Raw genomic sequence first — 22,960 nt, 5'->3', positions numbered from 1 at the left:
CAAAGGATCCATCAGTGTAGGCATCTCAGTGCTATCAACAACTAAAGTGGTGTGTGGGCAGATTATCCAACTTTCATTTAGCATTCAAAAGGTTAAGTTAACATGCTAAAGTGGAGTGTGTGATCTTGTGATACAATTTTCAAATTAATAATAAGCAACACAATATAAATGAACAACAAACATGGCACAAGATTGTTCACCCAGAAAACCACTAACGGTTAAAAACTGGGGGTCTTTTCCAGCTGACCAAACAATCCAATATCAAGGGTTTCAATACAAGCAATCACACAACAAGCTCAATCACTTTAGTCCTAATACTAAGTGGCAGCTTCTTACCATTATGCATCCTTGTGCAAACACCTTGAAGCTAGCAATCAATCATTCATGTCGTTGGCAGCTCCTCTTTGAGCTCTTCAACGCACGGCACCGATCGTACCCAAGTAAGTGGATTCCAATGATAGTGTTGTGAAATGATATGCAAATTTAGATTCTATAGAAATCAGCCTTCTCAAGCAAGAGACATGAAAAGGCTAATGGAGAATCCTTAATCTAACAATCTAAATGAAAGTGTTTATGAATATGTGAAAAGATTTAGAACAACACTCAAACCCATTCAGATTTTAGAGGAAAAACAAGTTAAGAAAATCATTTAGTTTTTGAAAATCAGAAACATTTTCTTACTTGAAAAAGGATGAGCACTCACACAAATTACCCAAGCTTGAACACTCAAGAATACCCACAGAAAAATATGCTCATCAACACACAAAGGAAAAACTGAACCGATACACCCATATACCCGTACAACACACACACACCCTCACCGTGTCTACCCAAGCCACGTGGAAGCCAATCAATGGCTGTCCACAAGAGACAAATGAAGGGCATATTTCTTTTGTTCTAGAGAGGTATCCTAGTACTGCTAAGGATATGAATGAGGAGCTGTAAAATCAGATATTTCTTTATTTTGCAAAATTCAGAAATGGGGAAGATGATGAATAGTGCTGAGGTGTGTAAGTGAGTGGCGTGAACGTGATGAGAGGCAAGATCTGATCTGATTGATTTAGTGAAGGAACCAAATCATGAACTATGCACATGCATGTTTAGAAAAACAGAAAGGGGCTTTAAATGAAATGGGCTTTAAGAAGCAAATCCCAAAATGGCCCCACTGAAGTGACTGTCACTTAAGTGTTAACCACTGTACGTGAAAAACATTGTCCTTATGTTCAGTGAATGACTAGTCAAAGAGACAAAAAACTATTATTTTCATGAAATACATGAAGTGCAGTATACCTTGGGTCTTTGTGCATTGTTACTTTATTCTTGACTTCTTAAATACAATTGATCTTGCCCTTAATTCTAGCCTAGAGCTTGTGAGTGATTAAATACAATTAAATACAATGATTTTGACAAGGAAAAGCCAATATATCAAATCCTAGAAACTAACAATGTATGCACTCAATGCAATGTTGTGCATATGCCTCCATATGCTTACTACTCAATCTCATTTGCACTAGTCATGCACAAAATATCTTGGATCAAAAGAACTTTTATTAGGTTGTAATGGGGTTTAGGGTGAGGGGTTAAAGAAATGAAAAGGAAAGATTATCACAAATTCCAAGAAACATAATGAGCAATTCTCTTGTTGAGATTTAAAAACTTTAAGGACTTTAAGATGTTTGCCAAAACTCAACCCTCAAACCATTCCCCCAAACTTAAACTAAAAACACTTTTTATTTCTTGAATAAAACTTTTTTTTTTATCCAATTTTTTCAAGCCGGACATGCAATTGTATTATCAAAGTTATCACATCTACACCCTATTTGACAGTTGGACATGCAATCAAAATCACGATTTTTTTTTGTTTTTTGCATACATAGAACACCCCCACACTTGTCTTTCCCAAAACCCCCAAACTTATTTTTTTGCAAGCACCTTAACATAACTTATTCTCATATTGCTCACTAGTTAGCTTGGAAAGGGTAAAGCTAGTGTTTAAGCAAAAGGGTATGATATTTGTAGTGGAAAGAAATGAAAGGCTAACATAAAGGCACAAAATGATAATCTAATGGATATAACATATTTAGGGATCATGCTCATTTGGCCATGGTGGATTCCTAATGCCTAGATCATTTCCAAGATGCATTTATACATGACACAAAACTTTGAGAGATATTAAGCAAGTTCTAGAGATGCAATATGCACAAGATTGATCACACATGAAGAACAAAGTGCTAGGAAAAATATATGCACTTTCATTAGGCTCAAAACTCACATATATGGCATAATTGGTTCACACAAGTCTTACTATGTTTCTCTCATTACAATGCACCAATTTGACAAAGTTTGTGTAAATAGATTTAAATAAGGTCTCATAACTCACTATTAACAAGAGAGAAACTTTTAAAACCTAAACATGTTCATTCTCTTCTTAGCCTTTATTAAACAAAATTAAAAATTTTCAACAAAAGTTACCTTTCTCCCACACTTGAATCTAACATTGTCCTCAATATATGTTAAAAAGTGACTTTGAAAGTTTTTCAATGAAAAATTCATGCATGGGGTGAAAGATAAACAACACACAACACAAAACACAACAACAACACATAAAACAACAAAGCATAAATAAATAAATTTAAAACAAGGTAAGGGTCAAGAAAAACTCCCCCTTGTTGATCTCCATCACTTGAATCTTAAGGTGGCATGAACTCTCATTCAAGTGCAAGACGATTGCAATTCACCTTGGAGATGGCTCCACTCTTCAAATCTTTAATCTCTTGAGTCAATCTATTGTAGAAGAAATTGATAATCATCCACTTGGTGAGACCATGATTAGGGCAACCATTTTCCATATCTTTGAATCTCTCCCATGCTTCATGAAATAGTTCATTAGGTTGCTCCCTAAATTGCATTAAGAGTTGCCTAAGAGCATTGGTCTTTGATGGTGGAAAGAACTTTTGGAGAAAGCTCTTTTGCATTTCCTCCCATGTGTGGATACTTGAGGCCGGCAACGTGTATAACGTACCATTGCTTAGCTTTGTCCTTCAACGAGAATGGGAAAAGCCTTAACCTCAAGTTGTCCTCATTAATTCCATTTAGTTGTACGGTTGAGCAAGCTTCACAAAATTCGGTGATGTGCAAGTAGGGATCACTACTTGTTATTCCATGAAAGCTAGGTAACAATTACAATGTACCCGGCATGATCTTAAATGCATTTGCACAAGGTGGAAGCACAATGCAATTAGGATGAGTGGCCAAAAGAGGTAGTGTAAAATCTCTCAAGGGTCTTTCTTCCTCTAGTGGTGGTGGAGATGGATTCCTATCCCCCATCTTTGCTTCCTTTGGAGGTGATTTTTCCCTTATCTTCCTTGTACCTCTTTCTCTTGATCTACCCCTTGTACACTCTATCAAATCCTTCCCACTTTTCAAAATAATGTGTGAACTTGAAGTGGTTGAGTTTTCACTCATACACCTATCAAGAAAGCAAGAACACTATAAGTCACAAGGATAAGAGAAAGAAACTCAAGATAGCATCCAATGTCAATAAAAGAAAAGGGTAACTAACAAATGTACACAAAGTAATAGACAAAAAGTGAAACAATTAAACTAAAACGCAACAGAAAACTACTTTATGACCTCTGCTCAGTTTTTAGTTTATAACTTTTAAATCGCTCTGATTTTGACGTTCTTTATATGGTTGGATTCAGGACGAAAAAATAAAGAACCCTATGCGGACCAAATTCGCAGAACAGCAATCAAACAAATAAGTTTAATCCATAAACAAACACTACGTTTTTTAACAAAATAAAAACAAATTTAAAACTAAAAATTCGAAATTTTTTTTTCTTTTCTTTTATACTAAATAAAATTAACCCTAAATGCAACCCAAACTTAGAATCAAAGTCCTAAGACTCCAATCCCTGGCAACGGCGCCAAAAACTTGTTGTTATCCTACCTCAAGTGCAAGGTTGTCAAGTTTTAGTATAGAAATGGACGTGCAATAGGATGAGTGGCCAAAAGAGGTAGTGTAAAATCTCTCAAGGGTCTTTCTTCCTCTAGTGGTGGTGGAGATGGATTCTTATCCCCCATCTTTGCTTCCTTTGGAGGTGATTTTTCCCTTGTCTTCCTTGTACCTCTTTCTCTTGATCTACCCTTGTAAACTCTATCAATTCCTCTCCACTTCTCAAAATAATGTGTGAACTTGAAGTAGTTGGGTTTTCACTCATACACCTATCAAGAGAGCAAGAACACTATAAGTCACAAGGATAAGAGAAAGAAACTCAAGATAGCATCCAATGTCAATAAAAGAAAAGGGTAACTAACAAATGTACACAAAGTAATACACAAAAAGTGAAACAATTAAACTAAAACGCAACAGAAAACTACTTTATGACCTTTGCTCAGTTTTTAGCTTCTAACTTTTAAACCGCTCTGATTTTGACGTTCTTTATATGGTTGGATTCAAGACGAAAAAATAAAGAACCCTACGCGGACCAAATTCGCAGAACAGCAATCAAACAAAGCAGCTTAATCCATAAAGAAACACTACGTTTTTTAACAAAGTAAAACAAATTTAAAACTAAAAATTTGAAATTTTTTTTTCTTTTCTTTTATACTAAATAAAATTAACCCTAAATGCAACCCAAGCTTAGGATCAAAGTCCTAGGACTCCAATCCCCGGCAACGGCGCCAAAAACTTGTTGTTATCCTACCTCAAGTGCAAGGTTGTCAAGTTTTAGTATGAAAATGGAAGTAGGGGGTTGTCGTACCCAAGGGATTGGATTTGGATTTCAACCACAAGCTAGATTGATTTTAGGGTTATAAAACTAACAAACAATCTACTATGTACTATGCAAAACCAAGTCTAAACATAATGGTATATTCAAATGTGTAGTGTTGAGTAGTTGTTTGGTTGGTTGATGATAAGTAACACAAGAATTTGAAACTAACAAATGGAAATACAAGCAAATTCAAGTACAAATTAAATTCAATGATGATGAAGGATTTAGGGTTATTAGGGGTTCACACTAACCCTCCCATGTAACAAACAATGCAATTAGTGATTATGCCAAATTAGATAGATTAGATTCCCTCATAACCCCCCGATCAAGGTAAATTATGGCACATCCTCTTTCATGTTATCAATTATCCCAACCAAGGTGATAGGTAACGACCTAAGATTAATGTCATAGCAAACCCTAGGTGCATAAAGTTCTAAGAATGAGGAATCCAAGCAATTAAAACAATCCAACCAAGGTGCTTTTAAATTACCATGCTCTTATGCAACAAGCTTTAGAAACTAAAGGTTACCAATCTCCAATTTCTACATGACAACATTTCTCATATGCACAAGTGGTAAATTCACACATACAAGTCATGATCTTTAAACTAGCATAAGAGCATATATATCCAAAAGAACATTTATATCACAAATCACAAAGTCATTAAATCATTGGGCTAGGGCTACATCCCTAGCCCTAAATCAAGAAACTACTCACTAGCCATAAAAGTTATAAAACATCACAAATTGAAACATAAATGGAAACAAGAAGGAAAAGAGAAAACTCTAGATGTTGAAGCCAAGCTCCCAAAGGGTGTCACTCCTCCAAGGATGACCAAAATAGCTTCTTGTCCCAAGTGCCTCCAAGTTCCTCTTACAATAATAATGGTGAATATGGTGGATGGGTGTTGTGATGGTGTTTGGCTTTTTGGAGAGGAAAAGTTGATGGAGGGAAGATGGAGAAAAGAAATGATGAAGAGAGATGAGAAAAGGCTAGGGTTTTGGAAAATGGAAGATGAGATGTGTGTTTTTGAGATGAGATGAGATGATGGAATGAGTGAAATTAGAGAGGATGGAGGGCGGAACTCGAAATTGAGAGAGTGTTTTATGGTTTAGGTGAGTTGTTATGTCTAGAATATGTGGCTAGGATTAAAATGAAATGAAGGGATAATGTTTGGTTAATTCAAAAATGAGAATATTTCATCTTATCCCTCAATGGATGATCCTTAAATGATGTTGAGATAGGTAAATGTTCTTTTTGCCTCATTTAGAGCCTTCACATTGTGGTTTATGAATTTTGTTTAGAATGGACAAACAAAGGGGAAGAAAAGAGAGCATGTGATAGGCAATTACCCAAAATGGAAAGATGCCTTGGGACCACTTTATCCTTTTGCTGACAGGATTTCTGAGCTGTCTTTGGAGAGTAATTTGGAGGCCTTAACCAACTCTGAAATTTACGTTTTATATATCAATAGAAAGCCCTGGATGTCTTCTTTCCAACCATATATTATATGCCTCAATCCAAGCTCGAACCAAAAAGTTATGCCCCACACAATGCAGCTGACTCAATTCTCCTCGGGTGCAGTTTTGGGCTGACTTTGAAACACAAAATGAACACCTTAGAAGTCTTCAAATGTCACGAAATTTAACCTGGAATAACTTCAAGGTGTTAGCTTCTATCTCCAATTGGATTCATGTTAAAATCTATTAAGGAGAATAAATGGTGAAATTTCTTATTTTATTGTTCGGAAGCTAAAAACACAAAACTAAATGAAATTTAAAGCTTTTAATCAAATGTACTCACAAAAACTAAATAAGAGGAATATATGGATCTGACTTTATGAACATATCACCCCCCTCGCCACCCCAGTTGTTGGCGCCCCCATTCCCCGCCGCTGCAGCAAACCCAGCAAAATCCATTGAAAAAAACCCACGTCGCCCAACAAAACCCACAAAAAAAAAAAAAAAAAAACCCTCGCATCCCCCCTCGTTGCCCTGCAAAACCCACAAAAAAAAAATCTAGAAAATGGTTGATTCTTTGAGAGATCAGATCTATCAATACCAAACAATGGAGAAGAAGAAGATGCAAAATTTTCAGATCTGAGTTTTTGGTCGACACATTGTCAAATTTTTGGTCAACACATGGTGGTGCTATAGCTGTAACACCCTTAATTTTCAGCTTATGTTAATTTTTTTACTTAAGCTTTACAACCTTGTTTTTAAGCTTTGTTTAAAGGGATTAACGATTTCCTTAACTTTGTTTTAACTAACCAAGACCTTTGATTGTAGTTCTAGAGTTTAGTTGCTTTGAAGTGAATTTTGGAAAAAAGGAAATTCTAGAGTTTGGTGATTATTTTATTTATTTTTATTTTTTCAAAATTAAATTATGAGAGGAGAATTTTTCATAATTTTTTAGGAAGTCATTTAACTATTTTGAGTCCATAGGATTTTTCAGGGAATTATTTGGAGTCCCCAGCTATTTTTGATGAATTTCCGAAGTTGGAAAAATTAGAAAAATAGGAAAAAGAAATAAATTAAAGTTTAACGTTGACTAGGCCGACAGCCTCCATGTGGCGCGCTGCCATTCGCCCAGCCAGGTTGACGAGGCTCCAAAGGCGTTGACACGCGCGAGTGTACGAAGACGTAGTGTGTTGCGTTACACCGGATCCGTCGCTCTTCTAATCTGAGCCGTCCGGATTCATTTAACCTAAGCGATCTCAGCCGTCCATTTCAATTGAAGATCGGTCCAATCCAGCCAACCCATTTGACCCGTGTGTTTTGAGTTGTGAGACAAAACGGGTAGTCTAGCCAGTTTATCTTGACCCAATTCGACTTTTTTCCTTGTTTTTGCACTTTTAGTGCAATTTGTCTCACATTGGAAACTCACAACTTCTTTCCACCTCCTTGTGCCTATAAATAAAGATCATTGTACCTCATTTCACTTGCACCATCTGTAACGACCCGACCCCAAGTTTAATTTGAACACCAATTTTCAGTTTAATTGTTGGATTTTATTTAAGTCTTTGGAGAGTAGTTATAGCGTTTAGAGGGGTGATTTAAAAATGAAACTTTGGTCAATATTTTTGAGATGATTAAATAGAACTTGAATCCCTGAACACATGGGCAAAAACGGCTTTTAAATCGGAGTTTTGGTGTAGATTCTTCTAGAAGGAGTATTTTAGTAATTTTAAACTCAACTCATTATTTTAAAAAGCTTAATTACACACACACACACACACACTCTCTCTCTCTCTCTCTCTCTCTCTCAGAATTCTCTCTCTCTCTTCCCTCCCGCTCACTCTCTCTCTCCTCTCCTGCACATCCCACTGTGCAACACTAGCCACCACCACAAAATCATGCCGCCAGCCACCTCCCTCTGATCTGGACTCACCGGCTTGATCCCCACAGGCCGACCACCACCTCCCCGTCACTCCCTTTGTCAGCCAGCACCCACACACGCGGGAAACATGCCAGAAAACCCACAACCGCCGTCCCTCTCTTCGCCGAATTCCGGCCACCTCCGGCCTCCATCCAACTCTTTTTCAGGTGGGTTTTCTTCCCTCCATGATGGGTTTTCACTCTTTTATGGCTTAGATGTCTGATTTTGAGAAATTATTGAAGATTAAATATGGGGGGGTTTAGGACCATTTCGAAAATTCCATGGGTTTTCCAATTGGAGGACTGTTCTTGTGGTTTTGTTGGACAAATTTACAATTTTAGGAAGTCCAATTGATATTTAGAATTCAGAAATTGAATGGGTTCTATTGAATTCTTTTTAGTTGGCTAAATCTGTCGTGAAAAAAGTCACTTTTAACAGCACAAGTGGTGGTTTCACTCCTCACTGCTTTTTCGTGAAAAATAAGATATGTTTTAGAGTGATTTTATAAATGGGTTATTGATTTTTGGCTGGTTGAGTGTGGTTGAAGAAGCCGATGTTGTTTTGGGGCGAAAATATGAGACTTTGCCGATTTCGAATTACTCTAAAACGAACTTTTCGACCGAAATAAGTCTTGTACAGATCTTCTTCTAAGTTTGAGATTGGTTTTGGATGTTTGGGTAATGTTGGTTTGAGCCGGGAAGCTTTCGGGGTAATGTAACGACCCGACCCAAAGTTGACTTTTAAAAATAATGGACTTTCGTCTTTGACTTTGAGCACGTTGAAAAGGGTCTCGAGTCCACGAGTTCGTAGACACGCGGCACGCGTCAATCGGAGTTACGGTTTGAAAGTTATGGGTGTTTAAAGCGAGGGGCAATTTCGTAAAATGACAAATTTGGAGTTTAAAAATTCAGATTTCTAGAAATTTCTCTCTCTCTCTAGAACACTCTCTCTCTCCTTTATATCTCTCTCTCTCTCTCCCGCACACTCACTTCTCCCTCTCTCTCCCCGACGCCCCTCCCCTGGCACCCTCTCATCTCCGGCCTGCTCCCCTCGCCGTCCGGCCAGGAGACGGCGACGACACCACCTCAGCCTCCCCCTTTCTCTCTCTCTCCTCCCCCGATCCCTCTCTCCCCGCTGGTTTTCTCCCTCTCGGCTGGCTCTCTCTCTCTTCCCCGTGACCTCTCTCCTCGAACCTCGGTCGTCCGGCGCCGGAATTCAGTGATCCGACCGGCGTTGGACTCGCCTCCACGCCGCCGACCTCCCAGTGGGGTCCGATCAGCCAACCAAGCCGCAACGGCGGCGCAGCGACGCCGTTTCTGAAACGAAGCTCTCGACGGCGACTCAATTTTTCCGGCGAGTTCGAGGCCGATGACCACTTGGGTTCTCTTCCCCAGGCTCCGGCGAGTCCAGCAGCGTCACTCCCTTGCTCCGGTGATCGCTCACGGCGGCGAATCGACGATACAAAAGCCGGCGGCTTCCGCCGTCGATTCCGGCGTTTCTGGCGACTTTTGGCCGTCGGTCCAGTTGACAAAATCGATCCCCTAGGTACGGGTAATCTTTCCCCTAAAGTGTTGAAGTTCAATTTTGAGATTTTAGAAATTCGATTTTTGGGTTTATGTCTATTTTGAATATCTTGAAATCGGACTCAAATTTGTGATGTTTATGTGCAATTGAAGGTTCTATTATTTAAGTAGGATTGTTTGGAGTTGAATTGGGATGTTTCTAGGTTTGTGCCGCCGCTGCCACCGACGGCTCCGCCACTTGTGGCGGCGAGTTAGGTGGTTTTTCTTGTTAATCAGCCTTCCCAGGACTCTTAGAGGCCAACCCTAGGGTATGTTTACGTGTTGGTGAGTATTGTGTGTAATTTGAAGCTGGGCAGCCACCGTGCGTGGTGGTTACCGCCCATTTCGGTCATTGAACGGCCAAATTGTGAAACCTGAATATTTAAATATTGGTTGTCTGGTCTTAACAGGTATACGGATTCAGGAAATATAATTCCCGATGCCGTTATGCTGCCAGATTTGGTATCCGAGCAATGGCACTGTGAAAGGTAGGATTTGGATCATGAGAATACATTGATGAGGATCTGAGGTTAAGGAATTAATTTGGAATTTTTGAGTTTGTCCCGGGGATAATTGCTGAATTAGGAAAGAAATGTTTATGGTCGAAGTAAATAAAGGATGATTAGGTGATTATTATACCGATTCGATCGAATTGAATATTGAGGAAGTATTGGTATGATTTGAGTGACAAACAAGTGAAAGGTCGTGAGTAGGAATCAATCTCGGAAAGGTTTCGGTGTAGATCGGAGTAAACAGTGAGTGGATTTTGTTTATGATTGATTTATTTATCCAATGATGATTAAGACGTGATTTGAGGAGAGACACCTCCTTTTGGATGAGTGGGTTTGATAAGGAGAATTTGGAAAAGAATATTTAAAGACTGTTGTGTAAATGCACGTGGTGACCGGTCGAGCCTGCTCGTACGGAGAGACCCCTCCGTATGAGATTGTGGCTAGGATACGAGCCTGCTCGTACGGAGAGACCCCTCCGTATGAGATTGTGGCTAGGATACGAGCCTGCTCGTACGGAGAGACCCTTCCATATGAGATTGTGGCTAGGATACGAGCCTGCTCGTACGGAGAGACCCCTCCGTATGAGATTGTGGCTAGGATATGAGCCTGCTCGTACGGAGAGACCCCTCCGTACGAGATTGTGGCCAGGATACGAGCCTGCTCGTTCGGAGAGACCCCTCCGTACGAGATTGTGGCCAGGATACGAGCCTGCTCGTTCGGAGAGACCCCTCCGTACGAGATTGTGGCCAGGATACGAGTCTGCTCTTACAGAATGACCTCTATGTGCGAGATTATGGCTAGGATTTGAGCCTGCCCGAGCACGGGATTGTGGCCAGGACATAGTCTACAGTACGGGTGCAAGTATAAGTGTTTTGAGATATCAGTTTCCAAGGATAAATTCAGTTCAGAGCTTGATTTATAGTTAAGGGGATTTAAAAGTGGTTTTAAAAGGAGATTTTTGAAAGTAGTTATAAAGCTGGAGGATTTCCAAGGACGAAGTGTGTGAAATTAGATAGATGGTTGTTGGGTTGTTGGTATTGCATGTGTTTGCTAGGACTTAGTAAAGTCTAGGCTTGAATCGTGAGGACGGAAATGATGGTGTCTATGCATTGAGGATATTAATTAGAATGTGAATGAATGAGGTTGAGGTTAATGGTTGATGATTAGGCAATTAGCTGAGCGGGGCAGCAGCGAGGCGAGACGTCGCCCTTTTTCGAGTACTACAGCGGGTGGCCCTAGTCAAGGATCATCCAAGAGGGGCAGTTTTATACGAGCTCTAGTGAGCTTACCGGGTTTGTTGTATAACTCGGTACACCATGGATGCGGTGTAGAAATTGTGTTTTACAGATTAAGCAGGCTGAGGAAGCAGTGGGGGGAAGACGAGGCAGTGGGACCCAGAGAGATTAATTTAATTGTTTTTACTCAGTGGTTTGTTTAAAATGTTTTTGACAGAATTATATTTACTTATGTTGTTGTGTATGGCTCAAAAGTAAGAGAAAGCAGATTTAGCAGTTTGATGTTCAGTATTTTCATGGACTCGAGGTTGTGGGGCGTTTCAGGTAATTGAGGAGGTGTTTGTGGGTTTAATTTGTGCGTCGTAAATCGTTGTGCCAGACGAGAGACGGGTGTGACGTTAGGTCTTGTATACACACACACTTGTAATGTTGTCGAGTCGAGACTAATGGTGTTTTATTATTTATTATATAGCGAGATGACCGTGGCTCGTGACAATCCAGCGGAGGATCGAAGTTAAATTTTCTCACTGTGAGTGGACCTTGATCTAAACAATTTATGTTTTCTATGTGGTTTAAATTCCATTAATTTTAACTTGGATTTATCTGGAGTTTTAATTTTAAGTGTCTCTCAAATAATCATTTATTTTAGTTATATACGCCTATCCCGGATTTCATGAATTTCACAATCAACAAACATCTCAACATGCTTTTAGACATAATTCATGTTAAAAGTACCATGATTTGCAATAGAGCGTTTAATTTCGACTTAGTTATGGAAAGATTGTTTATATTTCGTATTCTTTCATCTTGATGGTTAGTTGTACTTGTTGTGATTAGAAAAAATGCATATTATAATGAGTTTGGATTTTTAAAGAGAAGTTTGAAAGGAAAAATGAAAGAAATTGGGTTTTGGTTTTAAATGTGGTTACGATTTGCTTTTGGTTTACAAACCACTCGCTTTGTTACCCTCTCAAATTGTTGGATTGGATAGGTCTTTGGGACCCATTCCAGTACACACATAGGCTTTGGGCCGTGTGTCGGGATGTCTTGGCCTTTGGGGGCTGCTCTGCATGCACGTATGACCAGATGAGCCTGCCTCGAAAGTGGCTAGACCTTAAGCTTGCCTAGGAAGTGGCTAGATTACGAACCTGCCCTTGTTTCGAGTTTTCTCTGCATGAGATGTGGCTAGATTATTTGCTTACGAGCTCGGGTATGAGTGTGGTGTGTGTTATTTCATTTGTTTGAGATTTTGCGAAGTTGAGTTGTTAAAATGTTAAGAAGTAAATTATTGTATTATTCGCTAATTTTACCCGATGACTTTAAACTTATAATTCTAGCCTAGCGAATCTAATTAAAGAACTTTAAAATCTAGAGCATACTTGGTTTATTTAAATTATTGCATGGAATGGCTTTATCTGTTTAAGAAAGGTTTTTCAAAAATGATTTTACAACTGGAGGATTTCAAAGAGCGACGTGAGGTGTTAGAGTTAAACTTGACTTTCTTTAAAGATTCGTGAAAAGATAAATAACAATTATTTCTCCTTTTTAAAAATTATCCACTCACTGAGTTTATCTCACAATTTATTTGTTTTGTCTTAAATTGTTCCCCCCAGGCAGTAGCATTGGTGGAGGTCGAGCCAATCATGTCGAGGCATAACGCCCATTTTCTTTACTCGGATCTTGTAAGCGTCGCTTCCACTCTGAAAGTTCCTTTTAACTTTAACTGTAAAATTGTTGTAATAGAAGTAGTGGCTCTGATAACCATACTAGAACTTTATGATCATGTGGTTTTTGTTTGGGTCTGAGACCCTTTTTGGTTGTGGTAGAGGAGGTTGTGGTATATTAGAAGTGTTCTTTACAGGTTTATAAATTTTGGGTTAGTCCATTTTCAGGAGAGGTTCTGCAGAATTTTCGGTAGGATTTTCCTTGGATTTGGATCCCACAGGACCAGTCCGGATTTTAGGGCGAAATCGGGGGATGGTCCTGTCAACTAAAGTTTGAGAGCTTCTCACACTAACTTTGGTTTTTCTTTTCTCTCTAGAAAATTATTATTCGTTCTATTCTGGAGCAAGCTTATATTTTTTAGAAGCTCCCTTCTAGTAAAATATTTTGAGATCTTCTTTTAGAGGAGAAGACCAAAGCTTGGAGAGCTTAGTAGAGTTTAGCTTTGAAGGTCTACAACCGGATAAGTATTTTATTATTTATGCTTTGTTTATTTTTCTTAGGCTTTAATATTAGGTTGCATGCTTAGATTAATTAAGTAGGATTTATTTATTAATTAAGCATGCCTAAGTTTATTTTGGAGATTTAATTGCTTAATTTATTTTGTTAATTAAGCATGATTAGTTGTAACCTTAATTTAGAGATTAAGTTGAATTTAATTTATTATTCAAGTTTGATTAATTAGTGAAATATTTTAGAAAAATATTAATTAATTAAATACTTGGATAGTATTTAGGTTTGATTTATTCTAACCTAAATTAATTTGTAGAATTGCTTTGAACTAAAGCAATTAGTCAAGTGGTTTGACTTTAAGTTAAAACTTGAAACTAGAAACTAGAAACTAGAAACCCTAGAAAATAGAGTTTAGTCCACTTAGGACCAAAGTCTTTAGGGTTTAGGGTAACAAGATTGTGTTGAACTTAATTTTTGACTAAGTTGTCGTATTGTCGGACACTATGAATACCAATTACCAAAGGATTTCTTTGTGACGTGACAAAACGGCGATGAATTTGAGATGGATGGGATACATAGGCTATGTAAAAGAATATATGAAGAACATTGGATTCCAGATAGAGGGATTTATCCTACATTCTTGACTATGGACTCTTGTGTGTATTTGTGTTTTTAAATTATTATAACATGCTATTATTATGATTTGTTTGAGAGTTAAGGTAGCCTCATCGGTGACCTTGAGTTCAAATCCCTAAATCTTCTAGAATAATTGATCAGTATATTATGAGGAGTTTAGCCAAACTAACACGTGGCTACGTGTGTTTGTGCGAGACGGGGACCCACGATTAGAAGATGGAGTTTAGAAGACCCGCAGCTGCTCCGACAGCTTTTTCGGCAACCCAGGTATCGATTTTGGTCCTCTCTTCGTGCTCTTGCTATTGGGTGTGATGAATTAAGCTAATTGTTAATGAAATTAAAACCCCAACTGGAACCCACAGCCACCGCGCTTGGTGGCTGGGTTTGGCTGGCTTCACTCAATTTTTGTCTCCTTTCAGCCTATTAAACCTATATGAATTTATTACTTGCTTGACCGTTATGGTTGAAATTTGGCTTATTAAATAAGTCACATGATAAATTGTATTATTGTTATTGAAAATTCCTATAATTATAAAACTCATATGAGATACAGAGGAATAGGCTATTCTTTTTTTTAAATTTCGCTAACCAGAAGATGTTGAAGCTGCATAGATTATTTGAATTGTGCCCACTATCATCAACCAGGGAAAAAATATAGAATGGGCATGGGGTAATAATTCCATATTGATCCGAATCAATCCATACGCTCCCATTTTTAATAAGATTATTCAATTAATTGGAATGATATCCAAAATGGGTGTGATGGCACATTAGTTGCCAATTTGCTTTGCTAATAGAACAGATTTGTGATGGCATAACTAGTTTCCAGTAATGCTCCTTTTGAGCTATTTTCTATATGAATTAATACTGGCTATTGTCTTGGCATTTGACTTGGTGGTTTACAAGTCGTATATTTATTAGTGAATTAAAATGAGTTAGGGCACACTCTAGAGACTTCACTTAAGCTCTTGTTGTTGGGTGTGTGAGACCCTACTATATATCTCATAATTGGATATCATAATTTGACTAAATAGTTACTCGGTAAAGACGATTAATGTCTGTTAGAAAACTATTGTTTATTTGTGTCCTTCATTTTCATCTTCTGCTGCGAGCTTTTCATATATGGTTTTGCAGAATGCATCTTCTTGTTGCTTTTCAATAACTTTTTTTCTTTAAGCTGGGCTGAGCAATTAAATTACAAAGATAAGTATCATTGTTATTGGCGTCAACGTATAGATCATATTCACGAATGGCTTCTACTGTAACGACCCGACCCAAATTTTCACTAGAAAATTTAAATTTAAATTTTGTTCAATTATGGTTTTAAGAAGTTTTAAAGGATGTTGAAATGTATTTTAAAGATTTTGGGATTATTCGGAAAACAAAAAGGGTTTTGATTTAAAGTTTTGATTTATTTATTTTTGTTTTAATTTGAGCTTGACCAAAATTTGACTTTTAAAATAAAAGGGCTTTTGATTTTGACTTTGGGTCCGTTAGATAGGTTTCGAACTCACGATTTCATAGACACGCGGCACGCGCCAATCCGAGTTACGGTTTGGAAGATACGGACATGTGAAGTGAGGGGCAATTTTGTAAATTTATAAAAGTGGGTTTAAATACCCAAAATCAGAAAAAATTTCTGATTTTTCTCTCTCTCTCTAGAAATTTCTAGTGGCTTCTCTCTCTTCTTTATCTCTCTCTCTCTCTCCCGCACTCCCTCACTTCTCCCTCTCTCTCCCCGAGCTCACTCACCACTCCCCTCCCTTTCTCTCACCAGCGCAGCAGCTCCGGCCACCTTCCCGACGCCCCAAGACCACCGGCGAGTCGGCGCCAACCCCCCAGACCAGCCCCCTTCGCCAGCCAGCCACCACTTCGACGAGGGCCACAACACACAGCCTGCAACCCACCGCTGCACGCACCTGCCTCAGCCACCTAGCCACGTCCGATCACTTTTTCGGCGACCTAAGGCTCCGGCGAGCCTCCCCCGACGCCGACCAGCTCAGCTCCGGCCTTCCTCCAGCCCAACCCAGCTCCCCTGCACATCGGAAAAACTCGCCAGAAAGCCATCCAGCCGCCACCCTTCTCTTCAGCGATTTCGGCCACCTCTGGCCTCCGTTCGAATTGATTTTAGGTGGGTTTTCTCTCCCCCATCTTAGGCTTTATTTCCCCTGTATTTTTAATGGTTAATTTCAAGTATTCAGAAATTGAAAATTTGGATTTGTAGTGATTTCGGGTTCCCCTTTGTATGTAGAGATTATGGGTTAATCTTGTTGTGTTTTGGATAATTTTCACTCTTAGGAAGGTTGTTCTATGTTTAGCATCAAAAATCAGAGTTAATTTGGAGGATTTTGGACATTGAGAAGTTTGATTTCAGGGGTTGGAACCCAGTTCGGATTTGCTATGAATGGCTGAGTTTTGTGGAAATTTTTGGAGTGGTTTTGGATAAATTTATCCACTAGTAAACCTCTAAGTGTCGACCCTAATGAGAAACTTGAAGAAATTAGGAGTTTGGGTGTGGTTGATGCTGGTGTGAGCCGGGAAGTTTCGAGATGGTTAGGAATAGGTTAGAGAGCGTATAGTTTTGAGGAAGATGATTTATAACCGTTACTCGAGCGTGAGTTTAGCGAGACATTAGAATTAACACACACAAAATTAAACGTATTGGAGTCGAGACCAATTTCATATTTTATCGTTGTGTTATAGGCGACACGATCGGGGTTCGCGACGATTCGGCGGAGGATCGACATTAGATTTTCTCACTGTGAGTGGAGTTTATTTTGCAAATGCTTTTCTAAATTCATGATTTATTTATGTGGTTATTGAATTTGTTTGAGAGATAATAGAGGTTGAATTGGATCTGTGATTTGGAAGTGTTTTCTTAAATTATGATTTTATTATTTGGTTATCATGAGTCTTGAATTGGAAATATTGATTTGAGTTACGAATTTTATGAAGATAAATGAGCAGTTTAAAACCGTCATATTAGTACCCCATTCAGCAGGTAAATATTGCTCTGCACTAGCCTAGAGATGACTCGGCGGTGTATGACCAGCACAGGTACATAATTGCTCTGCACTCGCCTAGAGATGACTCGGCGGTGTATGACCAGCACAGGTGTATATTTGCTCTGCACTTGCCTAGAGATGACTCGGCAGTGTATGACCAGCAGTTTCCCGGGTACTAGTGTGGCGTGAGTTTTCAGTTGTGAAGTGTTTTGAGAAAATATATTCCACCAGTAAACGTTTTAAACGACAGTTTCATTAAGGCATTTTATTTTATTTCAGATATTTTAATAATTTTACAGCTTGAGAGTATTAATTGTTTTTCATGAGTTTTGTAACATTTTTAAGACTTGTGAAATTGTTTTAAAACTGGGGGATTTCAAAGAGCGACGTGAGGTTTTAGAGTTAAAAATATTTAGACTTGACTTCATCTCCATTTAACTGTCCACTCACTGAGCCTATCTCACCGTTTCTTGTTTTGTCTTAAATTGTCCCCCAGGTAGTAGCTTTGGTGGAGGTCGAGCCAAACACGTCGAGGCAGTTACATCCATCTCTCAAGTTGGACCGTGTAGGCGCCAATCAATATTCTTGTAAAAATATCCCTTGTATTAGGATAGTGGCTCTGATGATCACACTTAAAATTCTTAGATGGTTTTTCTTTAAAATTGTTGGGTCTGAGACCCTATTTTGGTTGTGGTAGAGGTGGTTGCTGTTAGAAGTGCTTTTTAACAGGTTTGAATTTCTGGCTTAGTCCATTTTCAGGGAAGGTTCTGCCGAATTTTCGGTAGGATTTTCCTTGAATTTGGATTCCCGCAGGACCTCTCCGGGTTTCAGGGTGGAATCCGGGGGCGGTCCTGTCATCTACAACCTTCCACTTCTGAATCAGTAAGCTTCCCACCGTTCCTTGAGATTTTCTACTCAATGCGTCTGCGATTACGTTAGTTTTTCCTATGTGATAATGTAGTCCAAAATCATAGTCTTCTAAATACTTCATCCATCTTCGTTGTCTCAAGTTAAGCTCCTTTTGAGAGAAAAGATACTTCAAACTTTTGTGATCGGAATAGAGTTCAAAACGTTCGCCATATAAGTAATATCGTCATACCTTCAATGCATGAATAATTGCTGCAAGTTCCAAATCATGTGCAGGATAATTCTTTTCATGTGACTTTAGTTGTCAGGAGGTATAGGCTACGACCTTGTCAGATTGCATTAAGACACCTTCTAATCCTTGTAAGGAAGCATCAGTGTATACTACATAGCCTACATCTCGCTCATGAATGATTAGTACAGGAGCAGTGGTTAATCGCATTTTCAGTTCCTGGAATGAATTCTCGCACTCCTCGTTCCACTCGAACTTTGCCCCCTTACATGTCAACTTTGTCATTGGGGCAGCTAGTCGGGAGAAATCTTTTATAAATCTTCTGTAGTAGCCGGCTAGCCCAAGGAAACTTCGTATTTCAGTAACATTTTTCGGTTGATTCCATTTCAACACTGCATCAACTTTGGAAGAATCTACTGATATACCTTCTTTAGAAATTACATGCCCTAAAAATTTTACCTCTGTTAGCCAAAACTCACATTTGCTAAACTTGGCATATAACTTGTGTTCTCTTAGCATTTGTAAGACGTAATGCAAGTGTTGTTCATGCTCTTCTTTAGATGAGGAATAGACAAGAATGTCATCGATGAATACAATCATGAACCGATCCAGGTAAGGTCGGAAAATTCGGTTCATCATATCCATGAAAGCTGTTGGTGCGTTCGTTAAACCGAATGGCATCACCAAGAATTCGTAATGCCCGTATCGAGTTTGGAAGACTGTCTTTGGTACATCTACCTCTTTGATACGAAGTTGGTGGTATCCAGATCAAAGGTCTATCTTGGAAAATAATCAAGATCCTCTCAGTTGATCAAATAAATCGTCGATCCGAGGCAGTAGGTATTTGTTATTAATCGTGACTCTATTCAGTTGGCAGTAGTCGATACACATCCTGAGAGATCCGTCTTTCTTCTTCACGAAAAGAGCTGGTACACCCCATGGTGATGTGCTGGGATGAATAAACCTTTTTTCTTGCAATTCCTGAAGTTGAGTCTTCAACTCCTTAAGCTCTGTTGGTGCCATTCGATGTGGAGGTATGAAGATAGGTGATGTGCCTGGATAAACTTCTATGGTGAACTCTATTTCTCTTTTAGGGGTAATCCGGGCAAATCATCAGGAAATACATCTTCGTATTCTCGCACCACTGGGATGAATTCAATCACGGGCCATCTTCTTTTTCGATCTTGAGGTTAGCGATTAAGCTCATAAAGTCATCATCTTTTAAGTTAACAGTTAATCTAGGATGGTGAGTTTCCCTATCCCCGAAAAATTTAAATGTTTGTTCATCCGATGTACTTACTGTTACCATTTTTCTCCTACAGTTGATAATAACTTGGTATTGTGTGAGGCAATCCATTCCAAGGATGATATCGTACTCCGACATGTCCATTATTATCAAATCAAAATATACTTTATGACCAGCTATTTCTATCATGCAAGTTTTACATATTCTATCGATTTTTCTAGCACCTCCTAACAGAGACCCAACTTTCAGTGGAAATTTCATGAATTCAGATTCTAACCCAAGGATGGATGCAAATGACTTTGAGATGAAAGAATGTGTAGCGCCAGAGTCAAACAATATTTTAGCCTAAGAATTAAATACTAGGAATGTACCTTTCACTATCTCTGATTCTGTTGATTCCGCCTTTGCTCCCATAGCATCCACTCTTGCCTGGGCAGGTTGTTCAGAACATTTTATACCGGGTGGAGGTTTAGGTCTTATTTGAGTGGGTTGCCTTCCGGGACGTGGTGGCTATTGTACCATTGGTGGCCTCCATTGGTTCTGTTGTGGCGGGTACGGAGTACGGTACTGGAATTGAGGTGCGTGAGGAGCCTGGTATGTTTGCAATTGTGGACAGAATCGTTGGGAATGCTCAGCTTGCCCGCAGTGGTAGCAAATTATCGAGTCTCGGTTTACCATATTTGATCTTGGTGGCGGAAGTTGAGAAGGTCCAAACCTTGGGCGCTTGCTGCTTGGTCCTTCACTTGCATTCTTATGAATCCAATTTTTCCTTACCTTTGGAGTACTTCGTTCAGCTATAAGTGCTCGATCTACGACATCTGCATAACGAGTTAATTTAAGGATATCCACTTTTTCTTTGATTGCAGGTCGAAGACCTTCCTCAAACCTTTTTGCTTTTGTAGCATCATCAGGTATCATGTAAAGCGCAAAACGTGATAGTTCTTCAAATTTGGCTTGATACTGGACCACAGTCATTTCCTTTTGGAGAAGGTACATGAATTCACATGCTTTTGCTTCTCGTATAACTCCAGGAAAATATTTTTCCAAGGAAAATCCTCTCAAACTCTTGTCAGGTCATATTTTCTGTGTCTTGCATCACTTGAATTGATTCCCACCAATGATATGCATGTCCCTCAAGATAAGAACTGGCAATAGTCACTCGTAGTCCTTCTGGTACCCTCTGATTAATCATACTTCTCTTGATTTGACGTAACCATTCTTCTGCTACTATTGGATCTAGTATACCCTTAAAGACATGGAGTTGAGATTTTCGAAATTCTGCTTGAATTCGCATGACTCGTTCCACTTCATCTTCTTTGTGGCGTCCTTGGTTGCTTTCACGAATCGCATTTGCCATGTTTTGAATAGCGGCGATTACTCCATCCTTTTCATTCAACACGTGGTTCGCATCCTCTACTCCTCCGGCCATCTTAATAGAATAAGAGTTAATACTAGTTAGCATTTCTACAAAGATAAAATAATTTCCAAACTTATTTACCCTACCGCAAATATATATATAATCTATAACCATACAACAAAATGATTAAACAAACATTTAATATCATAGTTAGACATCCAGTATATTGTTTTTTTTTTTTTTTTTACTTTGTCATCTTTTACAACTCCTACCATCCATTTTCATTATCCTAGTGTCTAAGTCAAAATATTTCCAAAACATTCCCCAAAATATTTCTAGTTGCCAAAATCAACCCCCTTAAATACGGTCATCTTTAAGTTAAGTTCTAGTGCTCTCCATCCTACTCGTCGTCGGAACTATCATCTGTGACTGGTGGTGGGGGTGTGTGGGGCTCGCCACAAGCTAACTCTGTAGAAATCTCTGACATAGGTGCCACTGCTGCTATACGTATTGCTTCCATAACCTGTTGTTCTGCATGTAAATTTTGTGATACTGCTATCTCACGGGAAATTTCATAAATCTCATCATCCATAGCCAACTCTAATGCCTCAACTAAAGCCCGAGCCTGTCCTCTTACACTGTGTCGAACCATTTCCCTTTGAGATTCCGGTGCAAGGTGAGGAAACAAAATCAAGATATCTCTAATCTCATTAATCAGAAAGTTATGAGCATCCTGATTGACTGCTTCATCGTATACCGCTTGGTTAAGAGGAGCTATCCCCTCATGACCAATGCGATAACCCCCCCATCTATCCATTCCTTCAATTACTTCCATACTGTCAATATAATTAATTTGTCCACAGGATTAGTAGAACATAAACAAATAATTGAATGCAACCAGCAAACAAAAATCAATCATATGCATACATATATTATTTCTTCTACCTTTACCTTTTAAATCGTAGATGAAATATAATCCTACCAAATTAATCCCATTTCTCAAACTTATAAGCTCTGATACCAACTTGTCACACTTTACTCCGAGATATTATATTTTATTCAGGATTGGGGTGTGACAAAGACGAGCCTCCAATGACATAACACAAGAGTGCCACTCACTTTAATAATCGAGGATTAAGTATATGAATTTTAATTGAGAAGCTAAAACGACCAACCTACCCTCGTAGCGTAACCGAGGTCCTATACTCAATTTTCATAATTAATCTCAACTTATCAACTCAACTTAAACCAAACATACAAAACCAGCTTATACCTCTTTTGAGAGCTTATTCGATAATCGATACGGGGTCGGTTTTGCATTGAAATTGAAATTCAACACTCGATCAGTTTCTTTGCAACCTGCCCACAATAACAACGTGTACTAATTATTTCCATCACATATATGACAACATGGCTGAAAAACAGCCGCCACGCACAGTGGCTGCCCAAACCAAAACCCACACAAACAGCAGCTAACCCGAGTTCTAACACTCAAATTTCATTTCACAAATATCATTTGAGTCGAAAGGGGACAAAAATCAAGTAAGGAAGTCCAAACTGGCCACCACACACGACGAACTCGCGGTGGCCGTTGGTTCCAAAATATAGGATTCTCATATATCAATTTCCAGTCCAATCCAAATGCACAAACATGTAGAAAATAGAGAGAGGATCGATTTCGATACCTAGGTCACAGCTAATAGCTGCTGGAGTCGCCGGAAGAATCGCCAGAACAGCCGTAGGTTTGTTTCTTCGAACCGATGCCATGGTTGATCGGATGAAAAATCTGAGCACACCATTGTGCTTAGAACGTCAAGAGGAAGAAGACATGGGTGGTCCGACAACCCAACTCTGCCGGAAACGGCAAATCACCACCGGAGGCTTGAATTAGACTTTGGCTGGGTTGTGGGTTTCTGGGGGAACAACGGCCATGGGGAGAAAGAGGGGAAGGAGGCGAGCTCGGGGTGGGTGGTCACGCCC

General features: G+C 39.1%; 1 protein-coding gene and 1 non-coding gene across 2 annotated transcripts; one reads left to right on the top strand and one right to left on the bottom strand.

The window, feature by feature from the left end:
* The first annotated feature begins 2,820 nt into the window (after positions 1 to 2,820).
* Positions 2,821 to 2,927, top strand: LOC147277725 (small nucleolar RNA R71). The gene has a single exon (XR_015124148.1). It is a non-coding gene; the product is annotated as a small nucleolar RNA R71 (small nucleolar RNA).
* A 17,206-nt stretch (positions 2,928 to 20,133) lies between these two features.
* Positions 20,134 to 21,052, bottom strand: LOC147277724 (uncharacterized). Its single transcript, XM_086255703.1, is given in 2 exon segments — positions 20,134 to 20,670; positions 20,672 to 21,052. Coding segments are annotated over 2 exon segments (918 nt in total).
* Positions 21,053 to 22,960: the final 1,908 nt, after the last annotated feature.

This window comes from Dryas octopetala, chromosome 8, assembly GCF_963921425.1.
Source record: "Dryas octopetala chromosome 8, drDryOcto1.1, whole genome shotgun sequence".
Taxonomy (NCBI): domain Eukaryota; kingdom Viridiplantae; phylum Streptophyta; class Magnoliopsida; order Rosales; family Rosaceae; genus Dryas; species Dryas octopetala.
This window is presented reverse-complemented; position numbering and strand designations above follow the sequence as displayed.